General features: G+C 34.8%; 1 protein-coding gene across 1 annotated transcript in view; it reads left to right on the top strand.

The window, feature by feature from the left end:
* Positions 1–24,168, top strand: part of LOC148950062 (pecanex-like protein 1) — a 102,793-nt gene that overhangs the window by 69,577 nt on the left and 9,048 nt on the right. The window contains exons 13-18 of the mRNA XM_089091771.1: positions 6,090–6,424; positions 10,295–10,442; positions 14,651–14,802; positions 18,527–18,710; positions 19,478–19,751; positions 22,411–22,578. Coding sequence (XP_088947897.1) covers positions 6,090–6,424; positions 10,295–10,442; positions 14,651–14,802; positions 18,527–18,710; positions 19,478–19,751; positions 22,411–22,578 — 1,261 coding nt within the window. The remainder of the gene's footprint in view (positions 1–6,089; positions 6,425–10,294; positions 10,443–14,650; positions 14,803–18,526; positions 18,711–19,477; positions 19,752–22,410; positions 22,579–24,168) is intronic.

The raw sequence follows: 24,168 nt of genomic DNA, 5'->3' as shown, positions 1-24,168 counted from the left end.
TAAAATTTTAGGAGGGAAAAAATGTTTCAGTTTCCGCAGCATTCCAACATTCCTGGCAATTTTTGTGCACAGTGATTCAATATGAGGTTTAAACATAAGATACTCGTCAACTTGGACACCAATATATTGGACATAACTATGTCTCTGGAGATATCCACTTTCTAGTTGAATACCATGGATCCAAGGATAATAATTAGCACTTCTTCCATATAGAATAAATTTACTGTTACTATGATTCAAACGTAATTTGTTTACACGCATCCATCTTTCAACACAACTCATTCCTGTATTTAATAGGAGAAATAAATCTGCCTCAGTCACAGCTGCCAGTGAATACTGTGTGTCATCAGCGAAGCTAGGCGATATTATCTTTGACTGTCTAGATCCAGGTCCAACAGGACTAAAAATCATTTTAAGTACTGCGTTCAGATCATTGATATAGATTAAAAACAACAAGGAGCCAAGAACAGAACCCTGTGGGACTCCACATCCCGCAGTCATATAATCAGAATGAACACTCCCAACCCCAACACACTGTATCCTTCCACTCAAAAAATACAAAATCAAACTATGAAAATTACCACGAATACTGGCATGCTCTAATTTTGATAATAATATACTATGGTCAACAGAGTCGAATGCTTTCATAATGTCCAGAAAAATAGACGCAACTTTCAACCCCGCATCCAACAAATCATTGACAAATGTTGTTAAAAAAAACAAAGCTTGCTCTGTTGACATCCCATGACGAAAGCCAAGCTGAGTAGGGTGAAAATAGGAAATTTTATTTAAAAAATCCACCATTCTTACATAAATCAGTTTTTCAAACAGACGCGATATTATTGGGAGCATTGATATTGGTCTGTAATTATTCATATCATTCTTATCACCACTCTTAAACAGGGGTACCACATGAGCACTTTTCAAACAATCTGGGTAAACTCCACTCTTAAAACATGAATTAATCAAATACAACAGATGACCTGAAATAGTAGAGAAAACTGAACGAAGAATTCTAACACTGAAAAAATCCGACCCAGCTGCTGAATTCTTCATTGACTTTACTATCGTCTCATGCTCTGCAAGAGTCACTGGTCTTAAAGATATAAAGACTTCAGCTGCCTCATCGATAAAATCATTATAAGAGCCATCACTGGGTGACTGCACAACACTATCAGATATACTCTTACCAATATCTGTAAAATGTGCACACATTTTATTAGCAACTTGATTATCCGAGTGAGCATCTGGAATGTCAGGGATAGTCGGGGCAGCACGAGGGTTCACTAACAACTAAATGATTCTCCGCGTTGTCGCAGGGTTGTCCTCTACCTCTTTAAATTTATTTCCAAAATAGAGCTTTTGAGCCTGTCTTAAAAGGGTCTTAAAATTTCTATTATAACTTTTATAAATATCTTTATCTGATTGAGATCCAGTTTTAGTAGACCTTTCATAGAGTTCTTGTCTTTTATCCATCGATTTAAGTAGTGTTTTTGATATCCATGGTTTCGTTGCAACATCATATCGTATACGCTTTTGTTTGAACTCTAGACTTTCATATAACATCTGAATCAGTTTTTCATACCATTTACCAAATTTATCATTAACACAATCAGTACCATCAAGGCATTCAAATGACTCATTCGTAAGTTTAGTCCTATATTTGTATATGGCTTTCTTATCAATTATAAGCTGTTTAACTCTAGTCATATCATCTCCTTGACGACAACAACTAATAGCTGCACGGATCGCAATAGCACAGTGATCTGAGACGTCGTTCACTAACACTCGCGACAAGTCGCAGCTAACATTCAAAAACAGATTATCAATCACAGACGCAGAAGCTCCAGATATTCTAGTTGGAATATTAACAGAAGGGGAAAGACCATAACTATACATAAGATTCAAAAATCTTCTTGCCTTCGAATTCACATCTTCCACTTTATTAAAATCAATATTGAAATCACCACTTATAAAGCAAGGCACTTGCGAATCCGGTATTTTATCCAATATATTATTAATCAGGTTCAAAAACTCATCCATATATCCTGAAGGTGGGCTATAAACAACAACAATAAATAGCTTCCGCCCAGACAATAACACCTCTAACACCATTGACTCCAAAATCATTTCTTGATATTCTGTAATATCCGGCTTTGGCTTAAAATTATATCCATTTTTCACCGTAATTGCAAGGCCACCATGCTGTCTTTCCACTCGATTCCGAAGAAACAACCTATAGTCTGGTATATCCAATAATGAAGAGTTATGCTCTTTTAGCCAAGTTTCTGTCAAAGCCATTACACGCGGTTCCAGCCTCGATGAAACTTCATTAATATAATTAAATGCACTATTTAAACCAAGAAAATTCATACCATACATTTTCAGCTCCTACAAAACTTTCGATTCATTCAATTCATTCAGGCACACATAATTTGAATCAGCACACTCGACATTCATTCCACCCTCAACCTGGTCTTCATTCATGATACCCTCACTCATCTGCGAAAAATCAACATGACGACTCAAGTTCCCCCAACCTATTCAAATTTAGCTCAACAATTATCAAACATCAAAGACGGGCAAGAGAACGAAGCGAGAGAGACTAAACCATTTAACTTACCGCAAATTTTCATTCTACCATCAAGGCTCAAGGAAATAATGGGGCCATAACCAGGCACCAAAACACAAAAACCTGAAACAAACAAAAAAACAAAATAAAATAAAACAAAAACTAATAAACGGTAATAGTCTTGTAAAAGGCCACATCTAAATCACTAAACTTATGTAACTAAGGGCTACTAGCCAAATATACATAACTCATCATAAACAAGAAAAAAAATATAACATTACTTAACAAAACATCTTTCTTTTTACCATACACAACTCTTCCAAAAAAAAAAACCGGAGGCACCCAACATTGGATCCCCCTTCCTTGCAAAATCTTCCTACTCTCAAGCACATCCCTCCTAATCAATCTAACTTCCTTGCTGATATCATCAATAGCAAAAACGGGTTTGCTAAGACTTAGTTGTTTTCCGCTCAGTTTCTCCACATTACTCATAATAGAAAGTCGACCTTGATATTCCGCTGTTTTTATCTTCACGAAATTGCCCGTAACTTTAACAACAGAAAAAGATGGAATTTCCGAAGCAGGAATCCCGAGGCCATCAACTAGAACGCGTTTTACAGTGCTTTCAGCATCTGCACTTGGCCCAGTCTTAACATTCCAAAACAGAACGTTATTCTTCTTATCCGTACTTTGGACCAACATTGACTGTTTCTTTAACAGGGCAACTTAAGTACAACGTTCATTTATTATTATCTCTTGCGCATTCGTCTTATCAGTCAGTTTACCCACTTCATCATTAATTTTGCTTGCATTAACTTCAATAATCGCACACAGCGAACCAAGGTGATCGATTGATTTTTTTATAATCTCCATATCAGATTCTATGGTTTTCAGTGAGCAAAACACAAATTAAATTAAGATTGCAACAACAACTTGTTTAGCATAGAAAATCTTTTCCAGTTGACAGCTCAATTTATTAAACACAAATTAAATTAAGCTTGCAACAACAACTTGTTAAGCATAGAAAATATTTTCCTGTAAACTGCTCATTTTATTAAACACAAATTAAATTGATCTTGCAACAACAGCTTGTTAAGCATAGAACACCTTTTCCTGTAGACTGCTCAATTTATTAAACACAAATTAAATTAAGCTTGCAACAACAACTTGTTAAGCATAGAAAATGTTTCCCAGTAGAGTTCTCAATTTATTAAACAAATTAAATTGAGCTTGCAACAACAACTTGTTAAGCATAGATAACCTTTTCCAGTAGACTGCTTAATTTATTAAACATAAATTAAATTAAGCTTGCAACAAGAACTTGTTAAGCATAGAAGATCTTTTCCAGTAGATTCTTCAATTTATTAAACACTAATTAAATTTTATAAAGCATTCTATCATCCTGATAAACCCTGCTCATCTTAATTTACGCTTAGAATTGAACCGCTTATGTAACTGAAAATTTACTATTTGTGAACTGATTTAATGAAAAGAAAATTTACATCAGCCAATTTTTTACCAAAGAAAAGACCTGTCGCTAGTATGTGCAAGAATTGAAAATGCAGTGGAAGGGAAAACAAATTAAATCTTATAGCATTCTACCATCCTGTGAATCGACTATTCTTCTAATCTGATGGGCGTAATAAAGCGCCGTGCTAATGTTAACTATTACATGTTTTTGCAGTGTAACTCGTCCCTATCAAACAGTTCGTGGTAACGAACTGTAAGTAAGGAGCGACCCGGCTCAATGGTAACCGAAACTCTAAAAAACGGTATTTTGATACCAATAGATACATCAAAAGAATCAGATTTTAATTCTGATTTCAAATATATAAGTTTCATTAAGTTTAATCTTACCCATCAAAAGTTACGTGCCTGAGAAAATTTGGCTGATTTTCGAAAAAAGGGGGAAAGACCCCCTAACAGTTATAGAACCTTAATGAAAATCACACCATCATATTCAGCGTATCATATAACCCTACTTTAGTGGTTTATATCACCAATAAAAAAAATTTTTTAATTTTCAATTTTTGTCCCGAAGAACGAAACGGGTTGGGTTTTTTGTTTTTTTTGTTTTTTTTTTTTTTTTTGTTGTTTTTTTCTACACAGGGGTGTTCTTTAATAACACGGTTGACATTAAAAAAGTTGCAGGGGGAATTTGAACTAAAAATAAAATTTAAATTGTCCATTTTAATTGACCAAAAAAAATGGAGGGCAACTAGGCCCCCTCCCACGCTCATTTTTTTCCCAAAGTCACCAGATCAAAATTTTGAGATAGCAATTTTGTTCAGCATGGTCGAAAATATGATAAAAATGTCTTTTAGTATGACTTAATCCCCCAAAGTCCCCAGGGGGAGGGCTGAAAGTTATGAACTTTACTCAATGTTAACATATAGTATTGGTTATTGGGAAGTATACAGACTTTTTCAGAGGAGATTTTTTCTAGTAGGTGGGGGCAGGAGAGGGTCGGGGGCTAAATGGAAGGATCTTTCTACGAAGGAAGTTTTCATGGGGGAAGGGGCATTGCTATGAAGGGGGCGCCGGATTTCCCAGCATTATTAAAGAAAAAGATCAGGAATTAAATAAAAAAAACACGTTTTTCAACTGATCAACTGATTGTGATTAAGAGGTCATTTTTAAAGAACTGGAAAAAAAATTTGAACTATAGTTTAAAGAGGAGGGTATTGACTAGAGGGCGAACCCCCTAATATACGTGTTAAAATTTTATGAATATAGAAGCTCGTTACGTAAGTTAATTCTAAGTTACGTATATTTATTACTAATAAAAACGTTCGTAAATAAAATTCAACAAGTTTCGAGAAAGCCATTTAACCAAATATAATATGCAAAATTTGTTTTAATTATTCATGTACGGTGAGCCAAAATCAAAACCTGCATTAATTCAAAAACGTTCAAAAATTAAATAAAAAAAACAAGTTTTTTAAACTGAAAGTAAGGAGCGACATTAAAACTTAAAACGAACAGAAATTATTCCGTATATGAAGGGGGCTGTCCCCTCCTCAACGCCTCGCTCTTTACGCTAATGTTTGACTTTCTCACAACTCTATTTTTCTAAACAATAAAAAAACTTTAGCGTAAAGAGCGAGGCGTTGAGGAGGGGACAGCCCCCTTCATATACGGAATAATTTCTGTTCGTTTTAAGTTTTAATGTCGCTCCTTACTTTCAGTTTAAAAAACTTGTTTTTTTTATTTAATTTTAACTATAAAGTCGAGTGTTCATTGTGGATTTGTTTGTCACTGCCAAGTTGGACTTTTCAGAAGTTCTACTTGTTACTTCAGCTGTATAGGCTCATGAACTGAAAGATCAGGTTTGGAGCAATTCTATTAGTAAAGTTGTGCTTTCCATCGAAAAGCTGATTATAAGTTTAACGATTTTGATGAACAAACCTAAATGAAGAAACAGCTTTAGGAACATCAAACCTTCAGTCTCCAGTTTTTTTTTTTTTTTTTTTTTTTTTTTTTTTTTTTTTTTAGCTCAATTTTTTTCTTCTTCTAGTCTGTGATTTTTTTCGCAATGACCTCGCCCAAGTTGAAAGAATGGCTAGAAAACCCAACAGTAACTGAAGCTCTCCTTCCATTAGCTAACAAGCATTATACAGATGTTGATCCGACATTCAGTAAACACTTTGACGAAGATTACGACTATCAATGCCGAGGAATATCGAGGGGCTCTTTTTGTCGTTCATATTTGGAATGGATTCGATATTGTGGTCAAAGACGAGAAAAGAAAATGGAAATCAGACGTGATTCAGTTGTTGTTGCGTTTTGTCTTGCACTAAGTCTCTTGGCAAGGCGTTGCTTATGCAATGCATCTCCTAAAGCTTTGTCGAGGTGAGTTATTTGCACTTTTTTGCAAATAACTAAGTTATTTGCACTTATTTGCGACATAATTTGCATTTTACTGAAAAAATATAAATGTTTTCACTTTTATAACTATAATAAATCAAATAATATTAACATTTTGATTACCAATTATCAGTATATGTATATTAAACTGACATTGCACATTCATTTGTATTTTTTTTTCAGTAAAGTGCAAATTATGTTCTGGCCTTGGGAAGGCATAGAGGTTTAGTGCCCAACTTATGTTAATTTCTGCTCGTTTTGAGTTTGACTCGCTTATTTATTGTAATTACTATTCCGTTTGAGTTTCATTTATTTATCGATGCTGATTTGTGGAAGTTTCACACTTGGTAGATTATTTGATTTTAATTTTGCTCATTTTTGGTTTAATGGAGTTCTTTACTTTTTTTTGAAAAACTTATTTTGTGGGGAAAGTTTTTTTAATTAATTTCTGTTCGTTTTATATTGACATAGTCTTTTCAGGGAAAAAGAAAATAATACTTTAAATCTTTTCGTTTTTTTAAGACTTTATAGTTTGGCCTACTATTTGTATGCTAGAGAAATTTTTTTAACAACATACACCCTCTTAAAAATCTGGACACAAATAGTAGTGTTTAATTTAGTTTCATACCTCCTCTAGTTGACCTGAAATGGAAAACTTGATACCATTCGCAAAAAAAATCTGTTTACTTTCTTTGATAGCTTGGATACACCTACGCTATTTTGATTTGGTTAAATTTTAAGAGCAGAAGTAGCCTCGAAAGTTTGAACATAATACCCCCAGTCGTTCTTGGGATACTGCTGAGATGCCTTATTGGGAATTAGCATTAACACAGTGCATTTTGATTTAATCTTAAGGCAACATTTAGTTTTTAAGCATAATGGGCAAATGGGAGGGTTGGCGTGGGAGGGGTCTAGTTGCCCTCCAATCACTCAACTATTAAGCAGGGCATTAGCCTTTTCTGTTTTCAATCGAATGAGCTCTTTTCGAAGTTCCTACGACAACTCCTTCGATACGAAGTGCCCTGGACTAAAAAAAAAAAAAAAAAAAAAAAAAAAAAAATACATTGTACCCACATCAATCTTTACTATAAAAATGTCAAGCCTTCCAATCAGTTTTAAGAAGGGCACTAGTCCTTTTAATTTCCAATCGAATGAGCCGTTTTTGAGTTTCTACGACAACGCTTTCTATAAAAAAAACTTATATGCTCCCAGGGCATAACTTACAACCCTTGCCCTGAGGAATGTGGGGAGAGTGTCATCCTCAAAAACATAATTTCCGGACTTTTTAACTAACTTTTAACTTTTTAACTTTTAACGTCGGACAAAATGGCTATCTCAAAATTTTGATTGGATGTGTTTGGAGATGGTGGGTATGAGAGGGGTTTTAGTTATCCTCCAGTCACTTTCGACTATGAAAAAGGGCACAAGCTCTTCTAATTTCCAATCGAATGAGCCCTTTTTGCAGTTTCTACAACATCACTATCTATAAAAATCTCCTATGCTCCCAGGGCATAACTTACAACCCTTGCCCCGAGGGCTATGAGGGGGTTATCATCCTCAAAGACTAGATGTATAAAACTTTTAACTACGTTGAACAAAATGGCTATCTAAAAAATTTGATTGGATGTGTTTGGGGGAAAGGTGGGCATGAGAGGGGCGTTAGTTGCCCTCCAATCACTTTCGAATATTAAAAAGAGCACTAGCCCTTTGAATTTCCAATCGAATCAAATCTTTTTCAAGTTTCTACGACAAAGCTTTCTATAAAAAACCTTATATGCCCCCCGGGCATAACTTACAACCCTTGACCTGAAGAGAAGTTTCTACGACAACGCTTTCTATAAAAAACCTTATATGCCCCCAGGGCATAACTTACAACCCTTGTCCTGAAGACTGTGGGTGAGGGGTGGGGGTTGTCATTCTCAAAGACCTAATTTCCAGAACTTTCAACTACGTTGAACAAAGTGGCTATCTCAAAATTTTGATTGGATGTCTTTGGGGAAAAGTTGGGCATGATAGGGGGGTAAGTTGCCCTCCAATCACTTTCGACTATTAAAGTGGGCTCTAGCCCTTGGAATTTCCAATCGAATGAGCCCTGTTTGAAGTTTCTAAGACAAAGCTTTCTATAAAAACTTTATATGCCCCCAGGGCATAACTTACAACCCTTGTCCTGAGGGCTGTGGGGGAGTGTTCTCCTCAAAAACATAGTTTCTATCTGGAAATCAACTATGTTGAACAAAATGGCTATCTCAAAATTTTGACTGGATGTGTTTTGGGAAATGGTAGGCGTGGAAGAGGTGTTAGTTGCCTTTCGATCGCTTTCGACTATTAAACAAAGCACAAGCCATTCCAGTTTCTAATCGAATGAGCCCTTTTAAAAGTTTCTGCGACAACTCCTTCGATATGAAGTGCCCTGGTCTAAAGGAAAAAAATAGATAATACATTGTGCCAACATCGTTCTTTACTTAGGCAGTGCGATTGCGCTGCCTATGATATAATTTCCCCAAAAGCAAAAGAAAAATTTTGCTATCTGGAGCCCTATCGGTCCTGTCGGGGTGGATTGGGGACTGTTTCTCCTGTAGATTCTTGAATGAATATTCTAGAGGAGAAAAGTTTTATAGTTTTTTTTGTGTTTTTTATAATAGGGATAGCGGCAAGTCCTTTGTCTATTACGTTGTAGAGGTTTCCACACAGGTATTTCTTTAATATCTTTTTATGGTGTTGTAGTATTTTATCGTCCGCTTTAATGCATTGTCGGGGAAAGGCTAATGCCTGATGGAATATTTACAAACGCTATGGACCTGATTTTTTGCAAATCGTCGAGCTTTTCCTCTCTGGCTGAATTTATAATTTATAAGTTTGTGAGTCTCAACAGCCCCCTGATAATAGATTTGTCCTTGATAAGTGTTGCTTTGCCAACTAGAGGTCGCCTGCAAATTTGAGGGTCATCTCCCCCCCCCCCCTGGATACGATTAATGGCTTGGAAATGAGACTTCTAGGCAAATGTCACAGTTACGCATTTACGAGAGAAATTCTTTTAGTAAGGTTGAGGGGAATGATCGATTTCATAAAGTGTTTTTGTCACTTTCTTTTCATAACGTTTTCCTCTCATAACCTAGCTGTTCTTAAATTCACTTGAGCTGCTAATTTATGTTTTTCCTTGTTTTGCTTTATGATTTATTTTTGTTTGATGGTACTGAACCTAGAGTAATTTTGGTTTCAAGAGGGATTTTTTTTTGCCAGTCTGGTTTAGAAGCCTCTAAGGAAAGAGAAATCTGACAAGGAAAGAGAAATAGAAACAGATTCCAAATATTCTCGGTAGGTACCCTGATGACTAACATTTCGGTATCTCAGATTTCCGTGCTCTATCGGACCTCTTTGGGGGGGGGGGGGTGTTTATGTCGTTCACATCGATGAATATCCATTGGATCTTTGCTAAATTTCGTAAAGATGAGACCCTGTCCCTTCTGTTGCTCCCCAACTACAGTATAGATCAAATGATCAAATTTTCTGTAACATATCCTGGGGCCTTGGTTCTGAAGGTCAAGTTAGTTCTGAAAATTGATGGAGTTGATTTTAATTCTATCTATGAACAAAGGGGATAGATGCCGTTTGATTTGGCACACAGAATTTATGTGGGAAATTTGAGCCTAAAAATGCACTTATCCCCCCCCCTCCGTTTTGTGGACTATAACAGCTATTTTTATACCCCTTCAGGATTCTAGCTGTTTTCATTACGGCAGTATTTACTCCCCCCCCCCTCCCCCAGTAATTACTTTTATTTAATGCACTATGGTTGTCCTTGTTTTCTACAAATGATCTCACCAATTTATCTACTAATTAATATTATATTTTTAGTATTGATTTCTTTCTTCACTGCCTTCACAGTCTGTTCAAAGGTGATTTTCGTGTGACTTGTCCAAGAGACGAATGGGTTTTTGTGGACATGGATATCCTCAAGAAAGTCATTGCTCCTGCTATAAAAATGTCTCTGAAGCTGCATCAGGTATTTTGTTCTGCACTTTAATTCTTCTTCATTTTCTTTGAGGACGGTCGTGAGGCAATTTCTTGGAGAATATTTTAAATATATATAACCAGCATTGAAATACGTTTCAAAGAGTATGAGCCGTAAAGCAGTTGTTATATTGCTGGTTAACAACGAGAATCTTGGATCTCTTTTTTTCTTTTCTTTTTTTGTATTCTATTTGCGAAAATACCCTATGCATTTCTGTATAGACAGCATTAAGATATGTGTCAAAGAGTACGAGAAAATTTAAGATTGGAATGTGGTACTACCATTGAAAAAAACATCAATGCCATCTAGCGTTTGGCAGCTTTTTAACCTAAAAACTGCTGCATTATTGTCTTTTCAGACACTTCAAAATACAGGGAGGGTAAAGAAAGAAAAGTTCTGCCGCAAAGGTTCTAGCATCTTAAAATCAACTAACCTGCCTAACCTACTAGGGTTTCCCTAAGGATACCTAGGCCAACTTTGTATAGACTAGATTCGGATTTTGAATAATTCTTGAACATGAAAAATGTTGATCATTTGTCACCTATAGAGAAATTTCATCTTTAGCTCTATTACCCTGCAGATTAATCTTGCCAAATATCAAATTACTTTGAAAATTTTTCATTTTTTTGATAAAGTCACCAGACTCTACGCTAAAACTCTTGCTTGAAGTTTTAAATGCCTATGGTGTCATGTTAAATCCCTGAAGATCCAGCTATTATAAGTTTCCCTTTCTCTTTTATACGTGTATAGAACTAGTTTTATGGTTATAAAAGGCCTGAAGCTCTTTTAGCTTACAAACCACGTATTTATATTGTTTATTTACAGCTTTTAGAAGGTTTTTTGTTCTCATGAATGGTTTATTAGGACTTCTGTGGATGTTGTTTATGGAGACGTCAAGAAAATGATTCGTATCATTTTGTATAAGCTCATGAAGTTTTCTTTAAGATTTGCATTTATACTTGTAATCGAATGATTACCCATAAATGTTAGGTAGTTGACACGAGTCTCGTTGCTCTGGAACGTTCGGGAGCGGTTTGCAAATCATTTGATTTGAATCACAATTTCTTCAATAAATTTGTGTGACTTATTTCGTGTATCTTAGTTAGTGTGATTGTTTTTTCCTGTTTTTGTTTTGCCTTTTTTCTCTCCATATTTGTACTCCATAGTGAAATATTTCGATTTACGTTTTTAGTGGGTAATAAAACCATTTATGTAAAATATAATTAGAAACAGGAATTTCCGCTTTCTTTCGCTGCGTGATCCCCGATGATCCGAGGTTTTCTTTGTCCATCAGCACTATAATGCCCGTTGGAAATGTGTGTACATCAGTACACACTTGTGTACTGATGTACACTAAAAAGTGTGTACTGATATGTTTTCACACTGGAAAAGTGTGTACATCAGTACACACTTGTGTACTGATGTACACTAAAAAGTGTGTACTGATGTGTTTTCACACTGAAAAAGTGTGTACATCAGTACACACTTGTGTACTGATGTACACTAAAAAGTGTGTACTGATATGTTTTCACACTGGAAAAGTGTGTACATCAGTACACACTTGTGTACTGATGTACACTAAAAAGTGTATACTGATATGTTTTCACACTGGAAAAGTGTGTACATCAGTACACACTTGTGTACTGATGTACACTAAAAAGTGTGTACTGATGTGTTTTCACACTGGAAAAGTGTGTACTCCTTAATAGAAGGATGTACTTCTAAAAGAAAATACTTTTACTGTAAAACCAAAAATAAGACTCAGTTAATGCATTTGGTTTGAAAGCTCGATTTTTATCAATTCGAGAGAAAACTATATATATGGATTTTATTCGTAAAGGATAACTCAGAAAATGAAGGATTCCCTTTGACTTTTTAAACTGTGAAATATGTCTGTTTTGTATTTTGTGTCCAAGCTCTTAGCTCATATATTTTTGACGAAATAATTAACATTAAGCCACTTATTTCGGTTTCTCATTCGCTAGAACTTTCAGGGCTGGATCAGAAATATCCTAAATTCCCTGAAACAAATGCACTTTTACGAGTATCTTAAAATATTTTTTAACTTTTAGAAATGACAAAGTTTTATTGATGGAAGGTCATTTTTTTACCAGGATGGAAAACTCCTCTAGGGCTACAAGGACTCAATAAAAATTCCAAATCTTCTGTTCTACCGAGCGCATGCTATCATCTTAAATAATTATTACTTATTATTTGAGCCTTCTTGGGCTTGCCCGGCTTTTTGTCGCTCCAGTTCTGCCTTAAACTTCGCCTATATTTCTTGTCAAACGCTCAACAAAGGCCATATCGGCTCAAGGCTTGAGCTATTGCTTGTTTTGTTTTTTATATTTTTGTTTCATAACTTACATCACTTTAAACTTTCCAGCTCAAATTTAAGGGTTTTTTCTTGTCTGTTTCTCATGTTAACTCTAAAAAGTAGAAGTTGTTCCGGCGTCAGGTTTTTTCCTTTTCGTAAATAAGTTTATTACGTAAATAAGGTTAACGAGTCCTAAGGTTAAATAAGGTTAATCAGGTAATGCTTAATTGATTTGTTTGTTTCTTTATTCTTTGTATTGTAACGAAAACTTTAAGACAAAAACAGGTTAATCATTCTATCCAAAGTTTCAATAGCAAAGACAATGAAACCTGGTTGCTTGAATTGGTTAAGTGTAAACTTTCACAAATGCTTGTTTTGTTTCATCTTTTTGTATCATAGCTATTAATCAGTTTATATTTTTTCAGCTCAAATTCAAGGATTTTTTCTTGTCTGTTTCTCAGGTTAACTCTAAAATATCACCAGATGAATGATTTAGATTCATCAAAAGTAGAAGTTGTTCCGGCGTCATGTTTTTTCCTTCTCGTAAATAAGTTTATTATGTAAATAAGGTTAACGAGTCCTTAATAGGTCCGTTTCAGGACCTATCAGCTAATACTTAAAAAATTTGTTTGTTTCTTTATTCTTTTTATTGTAATGAAAGACAAAAATAGGTTAATTATTCTATCCTAAGTTTCAATGACAAAGAAATCTGATTGATTGAACTGGTTAAGTGTAAACTTTCACACATCTCCACTTTTTAAAAATTAAAAAAAAATAGAGATGCATTATTTAATGAGAAGACCTGAATATGCACGTAGGCAGTTTTTGGTAGTAATGAGTGCCAAGTATAATAAAAAAAAATTGGCTTTAAATAAGCCAAAAACAGATAGTAGCAAATAACTTCAGGTTGTTTCGCTCTCCTTTGAAGGTGTAGTTATCTAATTGAAACAACAAATTGTTAATGTTTGAACTTTTACTTAGGAAAAATTTTGTCAAATTTAAGTAACTAGTTTAAATAAACCGCCATATTAAACTAACTGTTCTTTGAGCCAAAATTTCAAAAACGAAACAAGCAGTAAAAACACGAAGCAAAACAAAGCGAAAATTCTTGGTGGAATTGAAAAGAAGGTTTTATTCTGAGCAAATAAATCAATGACGGTGCAATGTTAAATCGTAACTAGCCGGTTAGAACATCTCCAACTACCTTGCCTGCTGTCATGAGACTTTTTTCAGACATGAGGTTGTATTTTTTAAGTCTTAGGTGAATACCAGCCTACACATCCAGTCTTGCCTCCTGGATCCTCTAGCTCTGAACCTACATTTAGTTTTACGCCCAACCTCCCATACCTCTGGTATACTTGAAGCGAACTACTGCAATTGCCTTTGAAGAAGCGTGTGTAGAGGGTCTTTGGGTCCCTACCCCTCCCTAAATCTCAAAATTTTTATGATTTTCTCTATAGTCTCCTATATTTTAATTTGTATTTTTCTTCACTCTTTAAATTTAAAACCGCGCCTCAAAATGTTGCCGCTCCCCTACATAGATTTCAACTAGTTTTCAAGTTTTGTCAAATTTAAGCTATTCATACTTGTTTATTTTAGTGGCTTAACATGGCAACACGGACGAAAATGTGATATAACCCTCAAAACTTGACTTTGAATAACCACCAAAAAAAAATCCTAGAAAATCGCATTTTTCAGGTATGAATAGCCCTACGATGCGCCCAGGGGAACAAAAAATGTTTAAATTGGTGTCCTAGGTCCTTTAACTTATTGCCCAGTTAGTCATTCACTTTCTTATGCACTTTACGTATCATTTAGGTTGGACTAAATTCTAGTAATTAACCTCTTCTTCAAATAATTACTAATGGTTTATACTTTGAAGGACCACTTTATGTCTCCTGATGATTATGATGACCATCAATGTCTCTTCGATGCTATTGAAAGTCATCAGAAAAATTGGTTTATTTCACACGAAGGAGATCCTGGCTGGAGATCTGCAGTTCTCTCTGGAGTTCCTTCACTTTTAGCATTGAGGTATATCTTCTTTTTTTCTGTATAGCCAATAACAGTCTTGAATGACTGACGTCCGGAATTTGTGTGAAAGGCAGATTTCAAATGTAGCTGTAGCTCTGTCAAGCTACTTCTACTGACGGATCATTGCAGCACTAAGCCGCCTGCGATCGCTACAGATTTGCACGCTCCACCACCATACCGCTCTGTTATTACAACTAAAGTTAAGCTTTTTCAAGAAATTAGCTTTATTGTGTCGATCGCATTTAACAAAGAAATTTAATGTCACTTAAAATGCCGACTGAAAACACTATATATTTCTTGAACTTAAAAGGAAAAAGAAAATAGTACTAATAATCTAATAAATAATATATAACATAAAATAATAAATAATAATCTAGTAACTCATAAATAATACTAAGTAAATATTAATAATAATTATCTAAGGGGGGGGGATAGGAATAATAAGCTAGATAAGCGATAAAATCAACAAAGAATATATCATTTCGGATTGAATGAAATATTTTATTCAGTGATTAAACCCGCATAGAGTATTTCACTATCTAATCTACATAATACTGCACAAAATATCAGAAGTTGGAACAAATATATATACCAAATACCACAAAGGAACAAAGAAAAACAATTAATAGACAACATTTATTTATAAGAAGTAAATAAAGGGGAGAAAGAAGAAGAAAACAAATATTTATACTATATCCAATCTTTTTGATCGGTTCAAGTATTCTAAAACGGCATACCGAGCCTCTTTAATAAACCCGATTAATTTAACCAGAAAATAAGTTTTTTAAAGAAAAGTAAAGAGCTCTATTAAGCCAAGAATGAGCAAAAATAAATTCAAAAAATCTTCCAAGCGTAAAACTACCACAAATCACTATCAATAAATAAATGAAACTCAAAACTAACAGAAGTTACAATAAATAGCCAAGTCACACTCAAAACGAGCAAAAATTATCATGAGTAGGGCCGATAACCCCTATGCCTTCTCAACACCAGAACACAATTTGCGCTTTACTGAAAAAAACAAAAAACAAAACAAAACAAAAAGCAAATGATCCTGGATTTTCAGTTTAGTATATATACTTATATATTAGTATATATTATCAGTATATATACTGATATTTATTCCTTAAAAGTTTTGACAATTTTTTTATCGATGAAAGTAAGAAAAGTGAAAACATTTCAAACGTATTTTGTTTTCAGTAAAGCGCAAATTTTATTCTTTGCAAAGAATAATCGAAAAAGAACATTATCACAATAATCTAAACCCTACAAGTAGTTGCAATAGAAGTAGTATTAGTAGTAGTAGTAGTAGCAGTAACAGTAGTAGTGGCAGTAGTGTGCACATATTGCCTTTTGGTGACATGATCATCCTCTTTAAGTATTCTCTGAAGTTTCAACTTAACCAAATCAATTCTTGAGATACGCTATTTTGACAATGTTTATGCAAACAGCGCCTTTTGATTTAGTTCAAATTTCTCCTTAATACTGTAAATGGAGTAATGTGGTAGTAATAGTAGTGGTGGTAGTAGTAGTAGCATTGGCAGCATGCAAATAGTGCCTTTTTGATCATATCTCTTATCATTTCCTGAATTTTCGGAATTGATATACAAAGTTATTCCTTTAATGTACCCTTTTGACAATCCGTATACATTTAACGTGTTTTGATTTAGTTCAACACTCCCCTCAACATTCTCTGAAAGAGACAATATTGAAAGAATAGTTTATTTCAAATAGAGGCTTCATAGATGTATTTATTGAAAAAAGATGGCCATGTTACACCTTTAAGTATCAAAATTATGCAAGGATTTCTGGTCTGTACGATAGGGGGAGGTGGTTTGAAAAAATAGTTTATTTCAAATAGAGGCTTCATAGATGTATTTATTGAAAAAAGATGGCCATGTTACACCTTTAAGTATCAAAATTATGCAAGGATTTCTAGTCTGCACGATAGGGGGAGGTGGTTTAGCCCTGGTTCCCCATCTGTTTTAGGGTTCATTTCTTTGTTAATTGTAATGTATGTTCAACTTAAGTTTGTATCTTATTTAAGTAGATGTCTAGTAATTTTGTGATTTAAATTCACTTCGCACCGTTTAAGGGTATTTTTTTTCTAACTAACTGGAAAAATAAGAGATATAGGTCGTTGTGCTGAATAATACAGAAAATTCAAAACACACACAAAAGACGTATTCAAACACGCACACTCCAAAATATAACAATTAGCAGAATCATCGCAATAGTAGTCTAGTAAAGAGCGATAGATTTTTCATGTATTTTTTTTTCAGCCACTTCCTCAGGGTGGACGTCAAAACTTGGGAAGGAGCTCAGTTGTTTCAAAATTAGAAGTTCTAGTGCTCTTTTAAGGGATGACAGGGGCTATAGGGCAATATTTAGATGTGTTGTTAGTGAAACCAGTGTGTTTCATTGGAGCTGGACCAATAGAGCCCCTCCTCCTTCAAGTAACAAAAGGAGCCCCTCCTCCTAATGTAGCAAATGTAAAGTTGTAAAGTTGTCAAATATGCTTTTAATTTACATCTTATTTGGAAATAATAAATTGAAGCGGTTCCAAGGGTAGCTTCATTTCTTCGCTGAATGGTCAACGGGGTTGAGAAATTTCTTTGTGAAATAGAGGATGGGATTACTCAAGTTAAGTTTTTGTCAAGATTAAAGGAATGTAAATAAACTGTTTTAATACTTTGTTACATTAATTAATTGGGACCGTGTATCCCGAAGAAATGGTTGACAAAACTTTTGGAAGAAGAAACAAAAATGAAAAGAACCAATAATTTTAGAAGAAGGGGAAATTGAGCAAAAAATTATCAAATGCATTTGTGTAAAAGTTTTTCAGATTGGAATTGTGGGTTTTTTGTAAATTTTTCATATTTTCATGTTGTCTTGTTTTATACTTTAGAAAAGTATTACCTTTTTTCCCTTTCTCCCTCCTTGTCTCAGCTTTTTCCAAGTTGTTATATCTTTTATTATTATCTTGCTGTATATTTAAGTTTATTATTGTCGTTGTTCTCTCTCTCTCTCTCTCTCTCTCTCTCTCTCTCTCTCTCTCTCTCTCTCTCTCTCTCTCTCTCTCTCTCTCTCTCTCTCTTGTTCTTTCTCGGGCTTTATTATTGCATTCAGTGTCTTAATAAAGGTTAAATCTTCTTCTGAAAAATGACATATTCAGATTTTGAAAAAAAAATATATTTATGCAACAAATTTTTAAATTAACTCATCTAAAGAAAACGGTAACCAAACACAAAAAAATGCAAATCACATTTTAAGCACTTCCAGAATTGCAAAAACTATAATTGTCTGACTAATCACCGTAAACGTATGTCACTAGTGACAAACGTTTATAAGTGATTAGTCAGACAACTATAGTTTTCTAGTTCGGAAAATGTTTAAAATGTGAGTTGTTTTCTTTTTGCCGTTGTTTTCTTTAGATGAAATAATTTAAAATTGTTGTTTCTTTTTCTTTAATTATTTGTTTCCGTTGATAAAGGCTCCTGGACGCGGAGTCGAAATATTCGGATCTTTTTGTTATTAAAAGTTTTGTTGCTGTTTTTTCTTTCTTTTGTTTTGTTCTACTGCTTTATTTAAATTAAAGCCGTTTTTTCTCTCTCGATTTCCGTTTTCTGAAATTATGAATTCGGCTAAAGATGTTTAAAAGAACTTTAACCTTTTGTTCTATCAACAATTTGTTCGGTGTTTTGTTTAAATTACTATTTTTTAGGCATGTTGTTGATGAAACCAGTGCGGAGTATAAAATTGTTATGCTGAACAAGAGGTGGCTTTCTTTCCGTGTCATCAAGTTGAACAGAGAGTGTGTTCGAGGTTTTTGGGCCGGTCAGCAGCAAGAACTAGTCTTTCTTAGAAATCGTCACGCTGAACGCGGTTCCATACAAAACGCTAAACAGGTAAAAGTCATATGTCTCTTCTTCTCTTTACAGAATTTTTGTTATAATATGATTTTTTGAATAGTCCTCATAATCATCAAATTGAGAAATTAAGAATAATTTTCAGAGTCAACGCGGTAGCGTCAACTTGGTAAAGATTGATGAGTAACCGCTACAGTATATCAGCCAGTCCATAACCAAGAACTTAGTTTATGAATGTTTTGCAAATCTTTGGATTTCAATTGCACAACATATGTTATCGGCTAAGCAACAGCTAAAGAATTAATAAAAAATTGCCTTCACAGTTTTACTCCTCCTCACGGTAGCTTACTCTTTTCTTGGGTAGTTTTCTGCGTTTTTGTTTTTAGGCAGTTCAGTAGAGGAAATATGGGGAAATCGTAAAAGATTGATATTTTACGTGTTTTTGCGTCCCTTGTATATTAAAAAAAGATCCAACTATATTTAACTAGCGAAAACCTAACTGGCGAATTATACATTCATTTATTTATTTATTTTTTGGTAATGTTACTATAACCATTTGGGGTGAAAAAGGAAACAGGACAGAGATTTTATTTAAACAACAAAGTAGAATAAGGCTTTTATCTATAATCTATTTGTAGCTTAGGTATAGGCTTCCGATACGAGAATCACAAGAAAAAGGGATGACTCCTTCCCTAATAAATTCTAAGCTTAGCCTCCTTGTATTTTTTTTTTTTTTTTTTTTTTTATTATTATTATTTTTTAAGTTTGGGAGCTCTAATACTTTTTTACCTTTGAATATTTTATAGGTGCTGCGTAATATTATCAACTCTTCATGTGATCAACCAATAGGATATCCTATATACGTTTCCCCTCTTACTACAAGCTATGCCGACACCCATCCTCAGGTGAGGAGCATCCTAGGAGGTCCAGTTGAATTTAGTGCTATTAAGCGCGTATTCCGTAACTTTTGGACAAGAATTACCAGCCGATGCCGTGAAGGATGTGTAAGTGGGGGATCGGCTGGAAGATGTGAGGAGAATATTAGTCTGTCTACTCTTCAATTTGTTAGCGTTCATCAAGGTTTGTAGGTTTTATATCATTTGTCAGGTCTCCATCTCGAATATACTTACTGCATTTTTACCCTTACTGTACTCTGAGTACACATACTGCATTCTTAGTACACTCCCTGTATTTGTCCACTTACTGCGCTCTGTACACTTACTTCATTTGTACACTTACTGCATTCTGAGTACACTTACTGCATCTGCACACTTACTGCATTCTGAGTACACTTACTGCATTTTTATACTTACTACATTTTGAGTACCCTTACTATATTTGTACACTTATTGCATTCTGAGTACACTTACTGCATTTTGAGTACACTTACTTCATTTGTGCACTTACTGCATTCTTAGTACATTTACTGCATTTGCACACTTATTGCATTCTGAGTACACTTAATTGCATTTGTACACTTACTGTATTTGTGCAATTACTGCATTCTGAACACACTTACTGAATTTGTGCACTTGCTGCATTCTGAGTACACTTACTGCATTTGTGTATTTACTGCTTTCTGAGTACACTTACTGCATTCTGAGTACACTTACTGCATTTCTGATTACACTTACTGCTATAAAAACAAAAACTTCAGGTGACTTTTCTGATTTTTCTTGAAGATAAACTAACTCTATTTGTCAGTAAAAGTTACCTTTGCGGTCTTTTTGCCTATACTGTGGTCCATGTTAATGTGAACAAATAGCCCTGATCACATGTCTTCTTTCCGCTTGCATAATTGGCAGCTCAGGTTTTTGCCCTTGCTTTATTTTAGACTATATTAGGTTGAAACAACACTACCGTTTTAAGAAGGTCAAAGTTTTATCCGTGGCTTTTGCCTTTTTAAGCGCTGATAAAATTGAGAGATAATACCGGAATCTTCGTCTCAATGTGAAACTCTTTGTGCTGAGTTAAAATAAATAAATAAAAAAAAAAAAAAAAAAAAACTTTTTATTTTCGTTACACAGAGATTTGGGGTTGTGATTTTTCTTTAATCTGTTTTTTAATTCTCTTCTTTTTTAATTCGAGCGTTTTGACTTTTTACAGAATAGATTTTGATAACTAGGTAGTTCTCTTATGTAGTTTTGTATGGTGAATCCTAAAATATATTCAATTTTTTTCTAATGCAAATATGTAATACCAGTGCATATAAAAGGCACTTTTGTTTTTGTTTTGAACACAATTTTAGCGAATGAGGATCATCATTTTTCACCTTCAGTTCGGAACAGAAGTGATCCGAAAATTCGCTCACACGAAGACATCTTCTTCATTGGGTGACATGAAATGCGTTCCTAAATATTATTTTATGGTGTAAAACTTCTATTGCGCCAAATCTTCGTTTCACTCCTTCCTTTTTCACTGGAAGTCCCTCAAGACCACCGTAAATTTGTATAATGATCATTGGAATAATTTTTTAACGCACACTTTAGCAAAATTTGGTTCGTGTCAGAACTTAGCTTGACAGTTCCAGCCGCTTAGTCTTCATGATCCTAGATCAAAATCTTTTGTATCTTGCACAAAAATAATTGAGTGGTGCTAGTAAAACCAGTTTAGTTGTTAAAAAGCGGTCTGTAAGGTAAAGAAAATTAATAAGTTCAGGTTATTGAAAAGAAATCAAAAAGGTAGCGTGTGTTTCGGAAAAAGAAAATTAGCAAGTTACATGATGCTTAGTTACGTGATATTAGCAAGTTACTTGTTTTTTTTTTATAATGTACATTGGAAAGCTCCACTCTTCGATTACAATAGTCCCGTTGGGATAAACGTTCAGACGTTTATTCCAACAGTGCACCTTTTTTCTGAAAGTCTTTGTAAAATTTTGCTGACTGAGACTTCATTGGGGAGGGAATGGGGTCGAATAAAACAAGGAAAAACATTCTGTAGAGTGGGGTCACAAAATTTCTCCCAACAAAGCGAAAAAAGAATTTTCTCAAATTTGGGGGGGGGGGGGAATCATAACACCTTTTTTTTACAAGGAGGGAGGCAAAGTGTGTCAAAATTCCCAGTAAAAGGGAAAATAAATAAAAGTAATACGACAATAAAGGCAGACTCGAAACAGTCAGAATGTTAATCTACGTTTCGTAGATTAGCACTGACCGTGCTATTCTACGTTTTGTGGCCCTTCAGCCAGGAAGTGCAATGGGGAGGGGAAAGGGTAGCCATCCTGTGCTTTCGCACACCCTCCCTGCTTGACATCCCCGGATTTCTCCAGGCACCCATTTAAAACTGGGTTGACTGGCTGAGCTTAGAGAGTCGCGCCACTGACCCCTGCCCTAAACCAAATAACCAGCCACGTCAGGAATCGAACACGTGCCCTCCGACAAAGGATTAAGGGGATTTGGGCCAGATGTAGCTATGAAGTAAAAGCTGTAAAACTAGCTGTAAAGTCAGGTGGTAACATTTCATGAAAGGCTGATAATAGTCTCTACTGCTATGATGAATATGTAATATTGAAGGGTATAGCTTAGATTTGCTGGCAAAAAATTGATTTAAAAAAGAACATAATGCCCTTTTCTACATAAATCGCTTTCACTCACTTTTGGCGACACTTCAACTATGCATCTCTGACCACCTGACACCTCCTGGTTTTATCTGCAGTGTTAAATGTACCTAGGCTATCATTCAATAATAATTTGTGTAAATCAGGTGTATGTGTAATTATAGAATATTCTCTTCTTATTAGGAAGATTTAATGGTGACCATTACGATCCGGGGCACTCAACTGTGGATTATTGCTCCTCTATTCCTGTAGTTGGAGCTCCTCCAACCCTTCAAAGAGGCTCTCGGGGCTCTCTTGGAACTCAAAGAGGAAGTTTTGCCTCAACTTTAAGCACAACTAGAAAGCCTTCAGGTAGATTCCATTTTATTCATATATACTTGCTTTCTGTTTCTGCCTCTTTCTATGTTCCTCGATATTCTCTTAGCTTTTGACTTATGGGACACCCATTTATATGGTTATACATGGTTTAAATTGACACTTTATCCTGTCGCACCATCATTTCCAGTATAAAACCCTTTTACACTTTATGTAAAATCTCCTCCAAGCATGGTCTTGTTATGCCCCTCCCCCATGGATGGGGCCACAAGTGAAGTACAGCATGTATATAATAATACTTGCTAGTCCTAGGTGACAGTTGTAGCTCCCTTAAGTTTCTATTTAATGTTTAGATATTTTGTATGTTTTTTTTATGGAAATGTGGATGGTACTCTATACCCATTTATATATGCTGTATATAGGCACATGTTTACGGTGTCCTATCATAATAGACAATTATATACAAATTCCTTGTAAGTCTTATAAAGAATTGGCCTCCGGAAATTGTTTCTTGGTTTTCACCCCACCCCCCTCCCTAAGGGTATGGGCATACCTTTTTGGAAACGCTGTTCCTTATGGGCTCAGAGAGTTGATGAATCTACAAGTTACATTTAAGGTGTAGGCTATATAATAATATTGTTAGCAATCCTTCGTGACAGATCCAGCTCCCTTAAGGTGCTATTTAACATAAGGTATTTTTTATGTGGTTCTTATGGAAACGAAGATGGTGCTCGGGAACACCCATTTTCATAGTTTTATGCTTTTCTGTCATAATTGGTAATTTTAAGGAAATTTCTTCTAAATCCTGTGAAGAATTGCATCCAAAAATTGCCTCTTGTCACCTCCCCCCCCCCCCCCCTGAAAAAAAAGACACGCTTTGTTGGGAACCCTATGCATGATTGGCTAAGAAAGTCTATGATTCCATAGGTGAAATTTACTGTACTATTACAATATTGTTGCCAGTCTTAAGTGAAAATTATAGCTCTCTTAAGTTTTTATTTAATGTTTGCGTATTTTAATGTGTTTTAATTTAAAATCTGGATCGTGTGCGACTTCTGGGACACTCAAGCTATATATCAGATTGTATTTAAATTATCTTATCACAATCGCTAATTGTATAGAAATTTCTTCTAAATCCTGTCTACAATTGCCTCTAAAAGATGCTCCTCAATTCCCCAAGGGTGTGTCCACGCCTAGTAGGGAACCTAAGAGGTTCCGTGCCCTAAGGGGTGAGTCCGTCCGTGATTTTGTTAGTGAAGTTAAGCAATGTGCATAATAATATTGGTATCTGTCCTAGGTGATAGTTATATCTAGCCTTTTCTCTTAAGATTGTTTTTAACATTTAGTTGTCTCCATTTTTTTTGGGGGGGGGGGTGGATGCCTGTAGCCATTTTTTTTAAGATAATGATTAAAGTCATTTCCATAGGTGTGTTACATTTCTACTGCAATTACCTCCATCGATAAAAATCGGGGGGTTATTTAACGATTTTTCATCCTACTACAGCACCGCGGATGGCAGAACTTGTCTAAAAACTTTTTAGCTTTCCGAATTAGTTTTGTTATTCCCCGCTTATTAAACGGCTAAAAATACTTTTTTTTTTTTTTTTTTTTTTTTTTTTTTTTTTT

This window comes from Artemia sp. Qi Xiang Cuo, chromosome 7, assembly GCF_049724085.1.
Source record: "Artemia sp. Qi Xiang Cuo chromosome 7, ASM4972408v1, whole genome shotgun sequence".
NCBI classification, from domain to species: domain Eukaryota; kingdom Metazoa; phylum Arthropoda; class Branchiopoda; order Anostraca; family Artemiidae; genus Artemia; species Artemia sp. Qi Xiang Cuo.
This window is presented reverse-complemented; position numbering and strand designations above follow the sequence as displayed.